Here is a 17505-nt window from a genome sequence, read left to right on the forward strand (position 1 = left end):
GCAGACCCTGTTCAGACTCCACTTTGAAGTGAACTTGTCACTCCTAGTACTCAACATCAGTTTCTCAAACATTGGAAATAGTAATGACTAGCTGAAAAACTTGAATCCGTTTACATATGTAGAATCTTAATTTGAGCCAGTTTGCTACAGCGGGAAAATCATCCTGCAGCAACAGAAAATGTGAATTAAGTGGATTATCATTTAATAACATTTTTCGTAAGGGAAAATCAAGTCCAAAATTTTAAAGTGGAAATTACAAACTTCAGAAACATAAACCTAAAATACACTACACAATTTAAAGTACTCCTGCAACAGGGTGATCAAATTAAGAATGAGGGCTAGAATGCGGTGTGTCTCTTTTGAGCAGTAAGTTACTGACAGGGTGTCAGATCAGGTTGTGAAGGGGACCAACTGACGCATGCTCAGCTCTGTCTCACCAGGCACACACACAGCAGCCTGGGGAAGTCTGACTGAATGAACACATTAAACATTCAAATTCCTTGCGTGAGAACCAAGAATGTGGTGGGAATGTTGCAAAGGGCTGAATTTGCCTTCAGGATGGAGACATTATTTTCCCTCCAAGGGTCAGATGCACACAATATGCCAAGAAGATTAAGATTTTCTGGATTTTCATATTTGCAAATGACCCAATGCACATTCTCCTGTTCTGAAACCCACTGCACATTCTCCTGTTCTGAAACCCACAGCATGAGGTCCTGTTCCACCTTAATGACTGACCCTCCACCCAAATGAGAAATAAGAATGCCAGAAATAACACCAAATCTATTCTGGTCATTTCATTAGAGGCATGTATTGAGAGTACTAATCCTGATTCCCGAAACCTGCATCTTTTGATAAAAGTTCTCAGTGAAAAATGAGGGCTCTACTGTTGGGCCCACTGTGCCGGCTTAAACTTTGGCTTTTACTGTCAAAAAGAACTCCCTTGCAGATGGAGAGATAAGCCTATAAGCTCATTGCTGAACTGAGAAAATTAGCCTTTGTGGCAGATAATACCAGATGCCTGGAAAATATTGCTGTAAAACAAGACAACGAGGCAAATAACTTTTCTCAGGAAAAGCAAACTAGTATTTACCATTTTAGTGGCAATGATAATGTAGTCTTATCCCCTGCCTGGTTTTTACACAGGAAGCTCACCATGTTCGCTAATTGAGTACAGCATGCAGACGTACACAGTCCAGTCAAACACAAACACTCTTATTCATATCTTTCAGACAGGGACAGCCTACTGGCCAAATAGACAAATGGCATAAATAATATAACAGCTTTAATATGGAATAGAAAGTTTGCTGATGCCTCAATGACAGAAACCCTGAAATCATAATGGGCGCGTTCCACAGCTAAGGTGAGGCGACGCAACAACCAATGGTTGCATGCCACATCATCGTCGACTGACAAATTGCTACAACATGTGGTTAGCTGACACTTAAAATATCTATCCAGGTGTGTTAGACCTGTCATGTGTCAGCAACATCTAAGCATAGGAACACGCCCAATGGTAAAAACAAAGGCGCAAAATAAATGTAATACTATAAATAATGTGCCAAGTGAAATGTACAAAATTAATAGCCTATCCTGCTCCTCAAAATGTTCCCTGTCAAATCTGTATTAAGATAAATAAGAAAGAAAAAAAAACAATTAAGGCCCCAATAATAATATAAAATGTCAACCGACGTGTGTGTCTGTGTGCATTTCAAGAGAGTGCTGGCTCAGACAGATGCATGTTCATATATATTTTATATAATGTATATCAAACTAAAACAGCATCAAACTTAAAAAGGATCAAGAAAAATAAAGGAGGAACAGTTGGTTGTGGAGCCTTTTGAAATTAAAACCAGGCTGGTCGGAGCAGAGCAGGAGGGGTGCAGATCAGGAACATTGAGCCTCTTTGGCTGCTTGTGATGGTCGGGTTGGATGGGGGCAGGGGGGGGGTCCGTCACTGGCTGGGTGCATGGAGGTGCATGGGGGTGGAGGGAGCAAAGAGGGTACAAGCCAAATGCAGGTGGAGATGAGATAGTCCAGCGTTCTCCAGGAAAAATGTCTCTTTGCTTTTTTTTGTTTACTTTATTGAAACAACACGTCTAAAATAGCAGCCGTACTGTAGCGGGAAGTCCTTGTCCGTGATGCTGTTCTTCTACTCAAAAGTTTATTTTTAATATCCTTGATCATACTGTAAGAGTGTGGGCAGAGAAAACCATGACACTGCAATTAAGTGAGGGGCGAAAGAGTTTGGCTGTGTGCTTGTGGTTGCTTCTCTGTACATACATGTACACTAGGCAATCATGTATGATGCACAGGCCGAGAGCAGAGAAGCTTACGTGTGGGTTTTGTGGTTTTTTTTGTGTCTAAGTAGTGTACTGTATGTTGTGTATTGTGTGTTTAAGAGTTCACATCTGTGTGAGAGGGTGGTCGGTCTCTGTAGACCCACTGGGACCATGCTAGAGCTCTTCACTACTCTTCCAGCCAGTCCCACCACCACAGCCAGGCCAGTCAGTCCTACTCTTTAGCTTCGAGGAACAGGGTCTCCTGAGGGAAAAGCTTGGCCTCCAGTAAAGACGAGGCTGGGTCTAGCTGGGTGATCTGCAGAGGAGAGAGAACGAATCGAAAACCATGAGACTAGTTCACATTCATACAGGTTACATGACACAGTCATTACAAGTCTTTGTTTATTCCTTTAAACCATGTGCCAGGACCCAGTGGCCATGGGTGAAGTGGGTTACGAGTTATGAGAATACATCTATAAACACACCATTTCTTTAATTGGGTCGTTGGAAGATGGTCACCGGAGGACAGTAAATTTCTAATTTGGGTCTCAAGCTGAAAGTTGAAAAATCCCTTGTTTACATGAAAAGTATTCAGTTATAATGTGCTGATAAAAACAGTAAAAATGATCAACTACTCCAATTCTTAGCATTTATGTCCTTGAACACTTCTTTCTATGTACCTTGGGATATGTACACAAAAGTCAATGTCCCAATGTACGCCATGCAAAGAATTGTACTCAGCGTGAACTAAGTCTCTTCCATCATGTAGACAAACTGGGACTGAGGCAACAATCTGATCATTTCTGTTGCAGTGGCCAGCATTTCCAAGAGATTGATCATTTCTGTTTTTCTAAGGCTTCCATCCAAACTAAACTATTGTGGTTTCTACACATCCCTGCATTGAACGATGTGTTACGACCATAAAACGAACCACCTTCCCTGAGTGAATGAACAAACACAAAGACGTAAGGTAGACGGTAATATTAGTGACACACATAGTGTGTATCAGTGACACACATAGTGTGTATCAATAAGCACAAAAATAATTCAAATCCAAGTTGAGCGCACTAGCAGAGCAAGACCGTAATGATGCATTGCCACCCATAATACAACTAATTTTGTTAGGTTACCCGTGTGTCAACATGGTTATGTTGTTTAACATGAGGCGACCCTGCCTCCTAGCTTATGAGGGTTAATCACTGGGGGTCTCCCGTTACATAGGCCCGTCGTCCCCACACCTGGGTCCTCTGTCTACTGTGACGTGGGGGCCAGGCCAGGGCTTATCTGCTGCTTGTGGTTAGACCTCCTATTATGATCACTGGGGTGGTAATTAACTAGCAGGCCTCAGACAACCAGTGCAGTAAGGTCAGAGTTCACCTCACACTGATTAGCCCATCCTCACGAAGACAGATTAGGTGGAGAAACACAGCTAGGTAATGTAATGGCTGAGAGACCTTTGAGGAGGCTGAAACATGAGTGCTGAAACCAAGTCAAAACTCCCACCTCTCCTCTCACTGTGGAGTCAGAGTTGGCTGTGTAACGATCCTGACAGATGTGTCTCTCAATCACCACTCTGGCTGGGGGTGTAATCCATGTAGTTGGAAATTGTCTTGACCGGTTCTCCATTGAAGTAAGATGTATTGTGACTTTTGCTGCCAACAGGCTGATCCTACTCCCTGATATAACATCTCACGCTCCTCTTTTCTACCACACTGATATGGTAATAAACCCATTGTCGCCTCAATGAGTAATCTTTCCTAATGAGTCATATTTCCAATGATCATTGAGACATCCAAAACCTAACCTTCCATAGAGCTAGATAAAGTACATCATTTCAAAGCTGATGCCAGGAGTTCAAAGAAGAGCAAGAATTCATCAGCAAACACTGCTATTCCCAGATGAACAGGGAAATGTCACACCAAATGGAGGCTCTTTGTCTTCATCTCCTCATACTAATTTCTTCTGTCATCTGGGCTCTCCGCTCCCCAGTATGACCTGAGGGTGTAAGGCAGCACAGGGAGGGAGTGCCACAGCAACCTACACAACACACCGCATCGAGGGCAAAGCAAGATGGCGTGCTGCTAACAGCTTACACCCCAACGGGTGAACGCCTTCCTCCCCACCTTTTGCTCAGTATTTCACAAATGCCAGCTATGCAAATGAACCTGACAGGCGTGTTATGACACCACAGCATCAGGTATGAGTAAATGAGGGTTTAGGAAGGATCAGGTGCGGCTGTGTGTGTTGGGGGGGGAGGGTAGAGCATCTGACTCTAAAAAGAAAGTAGAGAAACAAGATGCCACACTGACACAGGAGACAAGCGCTATTGCTGATTGTTTACATTGTTATCCAATTAACAGACCACAAGCATTGAGGCATCCGTCAACAAACAAAGCTGTCGTTTTCCACTCTGCGTCGCGATACCAGCTCCATATTTTCACTGTCTGGCTCGGCCTAGAATTCTCTTCTCCCCTGACTGACACATACAGCAGCACATGACACACAAACATATTCATTCCAACATTATTCATGACACGACTCACAAAACAATCTTATCAAGAACAGCTCTATGATAAAGGCAATGCACAAGCATATGTTAGCATATGTTAGCATAGTAGATAAACCAACTAGGTGTATGACACACATCAACATGAAAGTCCAGCACAGGTTCGTGAAGGGTTTTGAAGATTCCGGTTAAATCCGGAGCAGTAGTGTGTTCTCCAGTGCTTGATGATGTTGACAGTGGATAATCCTTTAACACTATCACACGCACTCATCCTGACAGGCCTCACACAGTGGCCAAACAAATACTGAGCAGAGCGAGATGCCAACTTGCTTGATAGATCCACTACTACTGTAAATGTTGTACATTTGTATGAAGTATACATGCAAGGCTCTCTTGAACAAGAGGCCTTGGTCTCAAATGGTATTTCCCTGCTAAAATAAAAAGGTTCCATTTCTTTATATTTTTAACTCCTGTCAAAATCATCTTATCCCACTGAAAATGTCATCTAAAACCTTTATTTAGGTCTATGGTTAAAAAAAACTAAATAAGCATCACTCATGTACACAACTTATTCAAGTTACACAAGGACTACAGAGGTTTCAGTGTGAACATCAATATGTGGGTTGTATAAAGAAAATAACGCACAAGATTAATTTCATTCCTACCATCGAACAGAGCTTCCACCCTCCCGCTGCAAGTATATGTTTGAGGGATTACATTTCTAGATTTTATTTGAGATCGTGTTGGATCTCAACTTCCAATCTCTAGTGAAGGGCTATTAGGAACATTTTGACATATTTATATGAGTTAGAGACGATCTGCTCTTACATATCAGGAAATAATTTATTAACTCCATGTTATTGTCTTAAGTTAAACATGAGGAAATCATAAGACTGAACATAATTAACACTTGAAGTTAAAATAAATATTGCAAATCACTTCATTAGTATGAATGAAACACATTTGATAACTTGAGTGAAAAGATTTTAAAAAACACCCGTCTCAAGATGTCCGTTTCCAACATAATTAAACATGCAGCTGAAATAACGCATTTTTAATTAAGCCATTTGGGTTCTATGTCAATTAAAACCAAATAGCTTGTCTGTTTTAAAGTTGTGTTGTCAAGTGTTTATTCGGCCAATTACAAAAGCAGTGGGAGACCATTATGTGCTTCCAGGAACGATGGCAACACGTAGAGCCAGGGGCGTGAACAGCCCACTTCAAAGAGGGCCGCCGTGCGGCCTGGAGGAGGGAGGGACGGAGGGGGGAGGACCGAAGGGTGAAAGGGGGGACTGCCGTTACCTAGGGGAACAGGCCTTGAGCTATTAACTTCTCTTGAAGAGGAAGCACTCTGCTCTCACAAGCGCTATATGCTGCATAGAGCAGAGCCAACACAAACACAGTTCAGAAAGCGTGAGACTGAGTACAGTATGCATGTACAGCACTGTGAGGCAAAGGTGTGATAAGTCGGTCAGAGAGCTACTGGAATCAGAGCAAATCCTACATGGAGCTTTGGAGCTATACCCCACATAGTCATATAGGTGGGAGAGGATATTGTGGAAAGAGTTTTGGGTTAAGAGTATGAATTTTGGGAATATATCAATAAACGGCCAATTTCTTCCTGTGCACTTCACTGTTTCAGACTTGAAACAAACCAAGTGGTGCAGCTTTGATGTCCATTTCAGTTGGACACGAGGATCATTTCATTGCACGGTTTATTTTTTCCTCAGTTTGAGTTTTGTCTAAATCATCCTACACATTGGCACTGTTCATTATTTTATTTTCAAAAACCTGGAACATCAATTAAAACCTGGCACAAAGTACAGCATCACAACGTGAAGAAAAATATAAAGTGTAGACAATGTTTTGGTGTCTAAAACCTGTTGGGTATACTGAGCTAGGTTAACTCATGACTGGAAAAATGTACAGCGGCGTTTACACAGGCAGCCCAATTCTGATCTTTTTTCCACCAGTTGGTCTTTTGATCACATCAGATCTTTTCACATCAAATATTTTTCAGAGCAGATCTGATTGGTGAACAGACCAATTAGTGAAAATAATATCAGAATTGTGGTGCCTGTGTAAACACAGCCAGCCTAAGTAGCTGGACCACATACTGGTGCTGGAGTGTGAAGAGAAATGTTGAAGCCAAGACCAAAAATGAAACTTCCCCAATAACAAACAAGCAGCCAAAGAAACCAACGTATAAAGTCAGCAATGCACTTTTCTTTCTTTCGGTTTTATCATCTTGCACTAAATTGATTTCTTATTGCTGGCAATTATCTTGTCATGCATGGGGAGTAAGGAGAGATGAAGTTTAAACATTTGTGGTGCATTACAAATGCAATAGTGGTACATCCACTAATCCGAGCAGAGCAACAGTGGGAGCGTCTGGAGGAGATTGAGGCTCATTTTAATTAGAGAGGAGAGCTGGAAGATTAGACAAACTGGGAACAGTGTTCTGATGCACAAACATACACTGGCACATTCTGATAGTCTGTCTCCCAAATTACACCATATTTCCTATGTAGTGCCCTACTTTTGACCAGGGCCAATAGGGCTCTAGTCAAAAGTAGTGCATGATATAGAGAACAGGATGCCATTTGGGACACAAAATAAACTCTACCGTACTTTCTTCTCCTTTGCCTCACATCTACTGGAATTTCACTGGAGATTAAGACACATTTTTATCTTGGTCTAATACTCTTGTTTACTTTCTCTTTGGTTTTAATTCTGAAGACAAAACTGTGAATCCTTAGATTTTAAAGTGTGCCTAAGTTGTAAATAAGGCATATACAGTGCCTTCGGAAAGTATTCAGACCCCTTGACTTTTTCCACATTCTGTTACATTACAGCCTCATTCTAAAATGGATTAAATAGTTTATTTTCCACCTCAATCTACAAACAATACACCACAGTGATCAAGTGAAAAGTTTAGTTGGTGTGCAAATGTATAAACAAAACAACAGCTTTACATAAGCATTCAGACCCTTTGCTGTGAGACTCGAAATTGAGTTCAGGTATATCCTGTTAAACATCGATTATCCTTGAGATGTTTCTAAAACTTTATTGGAATCCACCTGTGGACTTGGAAAGGCATACACCTGTCTATTAAAACGTTCCACAGTTGGCAGCGCATGTCAGAGCAAAAACCAAGCCATGAGGTCGAAGGAATTGTCCGTAGAGCTCCGAGACAGGATTGTGTCGAGGCACAGATCTGGGGAAGGGTACCAAAAACACAGTAGCCTCCATCAAGAACCCAATTGTAAATCTGACAGCAGTTGAGTTCCTCTGTGGAGATGGGAGAACCTTCCAGAAGGACAACCATCTCTGCAGCCCTCATTAAATCACGCCTTTATGGTCGAGTGGCCAGACGGAAGCCACTCCTCAGTGAAAGGGACAAGACACCTAAAGACTCTTAGACCATGAGAAACAAGATGATCTGCTCTGATGAAAGCAAGATTGAACTCTTTGGCCTGAATGCCAAGCGTCACGTCTGGAGGAAACCTGGCACCATCCCTACGGTGAAGCATGGTGGTGGCAGTATCAGGCTGTGGGGATGTTTTTCAGCGGCAGGGAATGGGAGACTAGTCAGGATTGAGGAAAAGATGAACGGAGCAAAGTACATAGAGATCCTTGATGAAAACCTGCTCCAAAGCGCTTAGGACCTCAGATTGGGGCAATGGTTCACCTTCCAACAGGACAACGACCTTAAGCACACAGTCAAGACAACGCAGGAGTGGCTTTGGGACAAGTCTCTGAATGTCCTTGAGTGGCCGAGGCAGAGCCCGGACTTGAAACAGATCGATCATCTCTAGAGAGCTCTGAACATAGCTGTGCAGCGACACGCCCCATCCAACCTGACAGAGCTTGAGAGGATCTGCAGAGAAGAAGACTCGAGGCTGTAGTCGCTGCTAAAGGTGCTTCAATAAAGTACTAAGTAAAGGGTCTGAATACTTTTGTAAGTGATATTTCCATTTGGTATTTTTAATAAGTTGGCCGGAATTTCTAAAACCTGTTTTTGCTTTGTCAATACGAGGTATTGTGTGGAGATCGATGGGGGACGACGACAATTGAATCAATTTTAGATTAAGGCTGTAACGTCAAGATGTCTGAATACTTTCCGAATGCACTAGGCACTACATAACCAAAAGTATGTGGACACCTGCTCATCGAACATCTCATTCCAAATTCATCGTCAATAATATGGAGTTGGTCCCACCTTTGCTGCTATAACAGTGTCCACTCTTCTGGAAAGGATTTCCACTAGATGTTAGAACATTGCTGCAAGAGTATTAGTGAAGGCGGGCACTGATGTTGGGGTTAAGATTTCCCTTCACTGGAACTTAGGAGTCTGAACCATGAAACACAGCCCCAGACCATTATTCCTCCTCCAGCAAACTTTACAGTCAGCACTATGCATTGAGGCAGGTAGCGGTCTCCAGGAATCCGCCAAGTGCAGATTCGTCCGTTGGACTTTCAATGCTCCAGAGTTCAAAGATGGCGAGCTTTACACCACTCCAGCCAACACTTCGCATTGAGTATTGTGATCTTTGGCTTGTGTGCGGCTGCTCGGCCATGTAAACCCATTTCATGAAGCTCCCGACAAACAGTTATTGTGCTGGTGTTGCTTCCAGAGGCAGTTTGGAACTCGGGAGTGAGTGTAGCAAACGAGGACAGACAATTTTTTACGCACAACAGCATTCGGCAGTCCTGTTGTGCGGGTTTGTGCGACCTACCACTTCGCGTCTGAGCCGTTGTTGCTCCTAGACGTTTCCACGTCACAATAACAGCACTTACAGTTGACCAGGGCAGCTCTAGCAGGACAGAAATTGGACGAACTGACCTGTTGGAAAGGTGGCATCCTATGACGGTGCCACGTTGAAAGTCACTGAGCTCTTCAGAAAGGCCATTCTACTGCCAATGTTTGTCTATGGAGATTGCATGGCTGTGTGCTCGATTTCATACATCACTCAGCAACGGTTGTGGCTGAAATGGCTAAATACACAATTTTAAAGGGGTAGTACCTGCAAAACACCAGTGGCAATTTCTCACATGGACAAGAATTTCTCAGAACAAGAATAGACTGAAGAGTTTCAGAAGAAAGTTATTTGATTCTAGCCATTTTGAGCATGCAAAAAAAAAATATATATATCAGGAGCATATATATATATATATATATACACACACACACTGCTCAAAAAAATAAAGGGAACACTAAAATAACACATCCTAGATCTGAATGAATGAAATATTCTTATTAAATACTTTTTTCTTTACATAGTTGAATGTGCTGACAACAAAATCACACAAAAATTATCAATGGAAATCAAATTTATCAACCCTTCGAGGTCTGGATTTGGAGTCACACTCAAAATTAAAGTGGAAAACCACACTACAGGCTGATCCAACTTTGATGTAATGTCCTTAAAGCAAGTCAAAATGAGGCTCAGTAGTGTGTGTGGCCTCCACGTGCCTGTATGACCTCCCTACAACGCCTGGGCATGCTCCTGATGTGGTGGATGGTCTCCTGAGGGACCTCCTCCCAGACCTGGACTAAAGCATCCGCCAACTCCTGGACAGTTGGCGGATGGAGCGAGACATGATGTCCCAGATGTGCTCAATTGGATTCAGGTCTGGGGAACGGGCGGGCCAGTCCATAGCATCAATGCCTTCCTCTTGCAGGAACTGCTGACACACTCCAGACACATGAGGTCTAGCATTGTCTTGCATTAGGAGGAAACCAGGGCCAACCGCACCAGCATATGGTCTCACAAGGGGTCTGGGGATCTCATCTCGGTACCTAATGGCAGTCAGGCTACCTATGGCGAGCACATGGAGGGCTGTGCGGCCCCCCCAAAGAAATGCCACCCCACACCATGACTGACCCACCGCCAAACGGGTCATGCTGGAGGATGTTGCAGGCAGCAGAACGTCTTCCACGGCGTCTCCAGACTCTGTCACATGCGCTCAGTGTGAACCTGCTTTCATCTGTGAAGAGCACAGGGCGCCAGTGGCGAATTTGCCAATCTTGGTGTGCTCTGGCAAATGCCAAAAGTCCTGCACGGTGTTGGGCTGTAAGCACAACTCCCACCTGTGGACGTCGGGCCCTCATACCACCCTCATGGAGTCTGTTTCTGACCGTTTGAGCAGACACATGCACATTTGTGGCCTGCTGGAGGTCATTTTGGAGGGCTCTGGCAGTGCTCCTCCTGCTCCTCTTGCATAAAGGCGGAGGTAGCGGTCCTGCTGCTGGGTTGTTGCCCTCCTACGGCCTCCTCCACGTCTCCTGATGTACTGGCCTGTCTCCTGGTAGCGCCTCCATGCTCTGGACACTATGCTGACAGACACAGCAAACCTTCTTGCCACAGCTCGCATTGATGTTCCATCCTGGATGAGCTGCACTACCTGAGCCACTTGTGTGGGTTGTAGACTCCGTCTCATGCTACCACTACAGTGAAAGCACCGCCAGCATTCAAAAGTGACCAAAACATCAGCCAGGAAGCATAGGAACTGAGAAGTGGTCTGTGGTCATCACCTGCAGAACCACTCCTTTATTGGGGGTGTCTTGCTAATTGCCTATAATTTCCACCTGTTGTCTATTCCATTTGCACAACAGCATGTGACATTTATTGTCAATCAGTGTTGCTTCCTAAGTGGACAGTTTGATTTCACAGAAGTGTGATTGACTTGGAGTTACATTGTGTTGTTTAAGTGTTCCCTTTATTTTCTTGAGCAGTGTATATATATATATATATTTCTCTAAACATTAGGAACTGCAACCCAAAAGGAGTTGCAACCCCTTTTGCTCTCAGAAAAAGCCTCAATTTGTCGGGGTATGGACTCTACAAGGTGTCGAAAGCGTTCCACGGGGATGCTGGCCCATGTTGACACCAATTATTCCCACAGTTGTGTCAAATTGTCTGGATGTCCACATACCTTTTTGTATATTTTACAGGCTCAAAATGGCTAGAATCAAATAACTTTCTTCTGAAACTCAGTCTATTCTTGTTCTGAGAAATTCTTGTCCATGTGAGAAATTGCCACTGGTGTTTTGCGGGTATTATTTAATGAAGCTGCCAGTGGAGGACTTGTGAGGTGTCTGTTTCTCAAACTAGACACTAATGTAGTTGTCCTCTTGGTCAGCTGTGCACTGGGGCTTCCCACTCCTCTTTCTATTCTGGTTAGAGGCAGTTTGCTCTGTTCTGTAAAGGGAGTAGTACACAGCATTGTAAGAGATCTTTAGACACTTGGCAATTTCACACACAGAATAACCTTCATATTTCAGAACAAGAATAGACTGATGAGTTTCAGAAGAAAGTTCTTTGTTTCTGGCCATTTTGAGCCTGTAATGGAACCCACAAACGCTGATACTCCAGTTACTCAACTTGTCTAAAGAAGGACTGTTTTACTGCTTCTTTAATCAGCACAACAGCTTTCAGATGTGCTAACATAATTAGAAAACCCTTTTGCAATTATCAATGATCCTTTTCAAATTATAAACTTGGATTAGCATAACAACGTGCCATTGGAACACACAGGAGTGATGGTCGCTGATAATGGGCCTCTGTACACCAATGTAGATATTCCATTTAAAAATAATCAGCCATTTCCAGCTTCAATAGTTATTTACAACATTAACACTGTATTTCTGATCAATTTGTTATTTGTTAGATCAAAAGTTATTTTATTGGCTTTTCTTTCAAAAACAAGGACATTTCTAAGTGACCCCAAACTTTTGAACGGTAGTGTGTGTGTGTTTATATATATTCTAAACATTAGGAACACCTTCCTAATATTGAGTTGCAACCCCTTTTGCTCTCAGAAAAAGCAAAAGTGAAAGCGTTCCACAGGGATGCTGGCCCATGTTGACACCAATTATTCCCACAGTTGTGTCAAGTTGGCTGGATGTCCTTTGGTTGGGGGACCATTCTTGATACACACGGGAAACTGTTGAGCATGAAAAACCCAGTAGCTTTGCAGTTCTTGACACAAACCGGTGCGTCTGGCACCTAACTACCATACCCTGTGTTCAAAGGCACTTAAATATTTTGTCTTACCCATTCACCCTCTGAATGGCACACACAATCCATGTCTCAATTATCTCAAGGCTTAAAATACTTCTTTAACCTGTCCCCTACCCTTCATCTACATTGATTGAAGTGGATTTAACAAGTGACATCAATAAGGGATCAAAGCTTTCACCTGGTCAGTTTATGTAATGGAAAGAGCAGGTGCCCTTAATGTTTCGTACACTCAGTGTATGTGCCTGTACATTTTTTATGTGTATATTGTTTGTGTGTGTGTGTGTGTGTGTGTGTGTGTGTGTGTGTGTGTGTGTGTGTGTGAGAGAGAAAAGTGTTTGTACTCCCATGTTCCCTACAGACCAGGATGGCAGGGTGTCTGGGCAGGCCCACACACACACACAAATGGAAATCCTATTTTGTTTCCACCACTCCAATTAAGCAGGTAGTTAAAACTGTGCTCATTAGCTACCTGCTACAGCACAGAGCAGAGCGTGGGCACCAGCTCTAATTACTTGAAGAACTCCGGTCGGTGCTGCGCCGTACACCATGGCTGAGGAGAATACTGCTGACTGTATTGTATCCTAAGTAGCCAGTGCTCTTTTGTGCATGTGCACTGGCTCCTAATTAATATTTACCAAATTAGAAATGCACTTGTGGATAGAAGCAAAAACACACTTGCGTGTGGACGCATGCACACGCATGAAAAACACACTTCTCATTAGCCCACCATGGCTTTTAATTCTACAGCAATCCTCTAACTATCTGAACAGTCACACTCTCTGGGCACTGGGGATAGAGATGAGCAACAAACTCGAGCCACTTGCCGGGATGAGCCAATTATTACTGTGGATTTCTCCTGCAGAGATGTTACACTACAATCAGGACCACTGAGCATTCTGCTGAGTTGATGATGACAGCTCAGTACCTGTAGTTAGGGAGCTGCAGGCACTGAGCAAAGAAAGCTAAACATAGAGTTAAATGTTAGTCATTATAGACCATGGTTCTATCTTGTTATAAAGCCTCTACATTGATGTGTGTGCATGAGCTGTGTTTGTGTGTGTGAGCTGTGTTTACTGCAGTGTTTGAAGGCTGTACTCACGTTTCTGCGGGGGAAGGTGGTGAGCAGTTTGAAGTCCTCCCAGGGGTAGCCCTTGGAGGCCACAAAGTCAAAGAGGACCTGCAGCTTGGTGCTGCCCAGGAAGCGCCGCACCAGGAACTCTCCACTGGGGGTTCGGATACGCAGCTTGCTAATTGGCTCTCCTCCTTCCTCCGCAGGCTCTGGCGGCAGGGCGTGCTCCAATGAGAGGCGGATAGCCTGGACAAAGGGGAGGGACAAAGAGTTAGGTACGGAAGGCCGTGATTATTCACAGTTGGACAATATGACTTACCATTTGTAGGTGTGATTTATTTGCTTACAATACACCTACTTAAATGTTAAGATATAAATAATGGGTTGATTTTGTAACCGTTTAATAAATTGTGGTAGAAATGGGCACTCAAACTACTATTTACGAGACAACATATGGATTCAGAGTAATTTATAAGGCATCGAATCCTCTGACCTGTACTTCCAAAACACGTAGGCTAGTCTTTGCCTCTCCTCCATTAAGACATACAGTACAACGCTGACTCGTGTCGAGGTAGATTAGATAGCGGCACAGAACAAAAAGGCTAGCCTCATCAACAGCAGAGAAATTAATCAGGTCTCCAGTGTCACAGAGCAGGACCTGTGGCTTTCGCGGGCTCTTTCCCTCCAGCTTGTTGTTCCTGTTTTGACAGTGGGTAGCATATGCTGTGACAACACACGGCAGCTTTATTTACTAACCATAATGCAATTATATTTCATAAAAGTGTACAACAGTAGTTCATTAGCAGCTCCAAGCATCGAGTGGGCGCGTGCCGGAGGCTCTCCCCCAGGTAGGGGCCTGGTATTGGGGCCCCTTGGGCCCCCTGCAGCAGAGAGATCTGTGGCGTCTGAAGCCACACGGCACACGCCTCACTCAGAGTCCGCTCCACACAAAGAGCACTCAGGAGCATCACCGCTCACCGCCAAACACACACACCCCCCCCCCCCCCCCCGCCAAACACCCCCCCAAGAAACACCACCACAGGAGGGGGCAGGGAGGGGGAGGGGGCAGTGCATGCACCTGACAGGAGCACCATGGGGCTCCTGGATGTGTTAAATAATGACATCACCCCACCCCCCCCACTGCCTCTCTCACTCTGCCTACCTCTTCCATTCACCTCCCTCTCCACACAAAGACACAGAATGCATTCCCCTTGTCCTTGTGTGTGTTTACTGTGGTGTTTGTTTTCCTGCAGCCTGCGGGGTATTGTGGCGGGTGGTGCTGGGCACAAACAGCCGGAGACTCGCGACAGACTGGAGGGTTCTGGGCCCAGATTCACAAAACATTGTTAAAAGCTATTTCTTCTTAACTTCCTTTTATCCCCCTCTTAACTATAGATTTAAGAAGTTAAGCAAAGTTGCTATTCCTCAAAAAGGTTATTTCTTATGTTTCTCCTTTAGAAAAAAGTTAAGAAAGTTTTTGGAAACCCTCATCTTAAACTCAAGGCAGTGAGAGAAAAAGCTCATGAAAGCAATTGAACATGCACTCACAGACTTCATCCGAATGTTTCAGTATTGATTATTTTAAACCCAACAACATGTTTAAGAACAGTAAATCTCAGTAAGACATATGCTAACATGATTGTCATTGCTAGCTAGAAAGCTAGCTAAAATGGTTGCCTAACAACAAACATCTTAAGAAGATTTGTTAGAAGATATTTGAGAAGTTTGTAAGAAAATCATTAAATCTTAAGATACTGTTGAGGAATTGCACTTACGAACTTATTTTTTCTTAAGAAACTTCTGTTTTGTGAATCTGGGCCCTGGTCTGTGGGTAGGCCAGGGATGCTGAGGGAGGGAGTGAGTGGCTGGCTAGGTGCTTGGCTGGGCTCCAGGTGTGGGACACCATGCTGCCTTGTTTACTCACACACAATGTCAGAGAAATTAGGTGTTGGCACAACCAGGGGTAAGCAGCACACAGCTCTGAACAGTTGGGACAGCTGTTGTCCTTCTTCCACACGCCATACAGACAGACAGGCTCCACTTAATCTCTCCCATCTTTCTACCCGACAACCAACAGTTGTAGTAGCGGGCGAAACAATCTGGAACGAGATCTGTGTTTTGAACTCCAGCTTTGTTGAAACACAGATGTTCCAGTGCCAGTTACTCTTGAGTGATGACTCATGAAGTTCTGATGCATGTCCAAACTGTATATAATAATGATGTATAGCTAGATGTAATCTATGAAGATGTACAACCTGTTAAGACTGTCATACACAATCTTGGCACAGACAGAGACCTCCCTTTACCACACCACTGTTGTATGTGATCATGGTTGTGGTATGTGTGTTGTTGTGCGTCTTCCTCCAGGTTGTTTGCCCCCCTCTTGTCCCTGAGGCTTCATTAGTGACTCCACGAGTGTCTCTCAGTCTCCACTGTCATCATTAAACACACCCTCCTGCCTGCCTGCCTGCCTCACACTTGACCAGGCAGACACACAACCAGATCCGTGAAACGCATCAGTCGACCGGCTGAAAATACACCTGATACAATCACACACAGCTCAAGTAAAAAAATAAAATGTCTATGTCTGCCCCTGTCTTAGCCTTTATGGCTACAATAAGGTACCTGCATTTTGCATTTATTAAGGATCCCCATTAGCTGCTGCTACTCTTCCTGGGATCCAAACAAGATTAAGACAATTAGAGAAAAAAATATACAACACATTATCACACCGATACATATCTACAATACAAAATGTATAAAACTGCAATACAACTATATTACAACGTTACAATGCACGTGTGTATAGAGTGCGTGTGTTAGCGTGCGTATGAGTTCACGTCTCTTTCCAGTCCGCGTTGTTCCATAGGTTGCAGTTTTATCTGTTTAAAAAAAGCCTCTGTAAGCTTGTCTGAGGTATATACTGCATGTACATACTACATGTAAACAAGAGAGGGGCCCTCGAGTACGTTTACATGCACACTAATCAATCGATATTAAACGGATTATGGCAGTAGGCTGAGCATGGAAATAGTAGTGTAAACTCCTTACTCTACTTATCTTAAAATCGGAGTAAGGTCAAAATAAATGTATGCATATGCCAATTTAAACACCTGGTTTCCTGAGCAATCTTTCGAATCATTAGGACCTGCTTAAATCGGCGTTCCAGCGGTGCATTTGATCTGCACATGTGCCATTACCAGCAGCGCAAGCCTCCCTCTTACGCACGAGTTTAGTGAGTTCTGAAAAACTGATAGTATGCATCTTAGAAATTGATTTTACATGTCCGACCTAAGAATCAAATGTACTTCGCAAAAATAACATGGTCACTGTGGTATAATTATTATTTTCCATTGGTTGATTTTCTGCAATAATTCAAAAGTCCCATCAAGTAGCCTGATTTCAGATGTGTCCATATAAACAGGATCATCAGGGAAATCCTTCTTCAAAGCATGTAAATGTTTTAAACAAACTATCGCATTAATCTGACTACCCACCATAATCGTATTATTGTGTGCATGGAACCGTGCTCATTGCTGGGTATCATGTTGCTGAATATCTACACTTGTTGCATACAAGCAGTGTGTTGGCGGAGAAGAAACCATGGCAAAGGGCTAGAGG

At 43.5% G+C, this 17505-nt stretch overlaps 1 protein-coding gene across 1 annotated transcript in view; it reads right to left on the bottom strand.

Moving 5' to 3' along the window:
* Nucleotides 1-1068: 1068 nt before the first annotated feature.
* LOC109897940 (FAS-associated factor 1-like) overlaps nt 1069-17505 on the bottom strand; it is an 89448-nt gene continuing 73011 nt past the window's right edge. The window contains exons 18-19 of the mRNA XM_020492622.2: nt 13915-14130; nt 1069-2598 (exon numbers count right to left, since the gene is read on the bottom strand). Of these exons, the coding sequence (XP_020348211.1) occupies nt 2515-2598; nt 13915-14130 (300 nt within the window). The 3' untranslated portion in view covers nt 1069-2514. The remainder of the gene's footprint in view (nt 2599-13914; nt 14131-17505) is intronic.

This window comes from Oncorhynchus kisutch, linkage group LG10 (genome assembly GCF_002021735.2).
Source record: "Oncorhynchus kisutch isolate 150728-3 linkage group LG10, Okis_V2, whole genome shotgun sequence".
Lineage (NCBI taxonomy): Eukaryota > Metazoa > Chordata > Actinopteri > Salmoniformes > Salmonidae > Oncorhynchus > Oncorhynchus kisutch.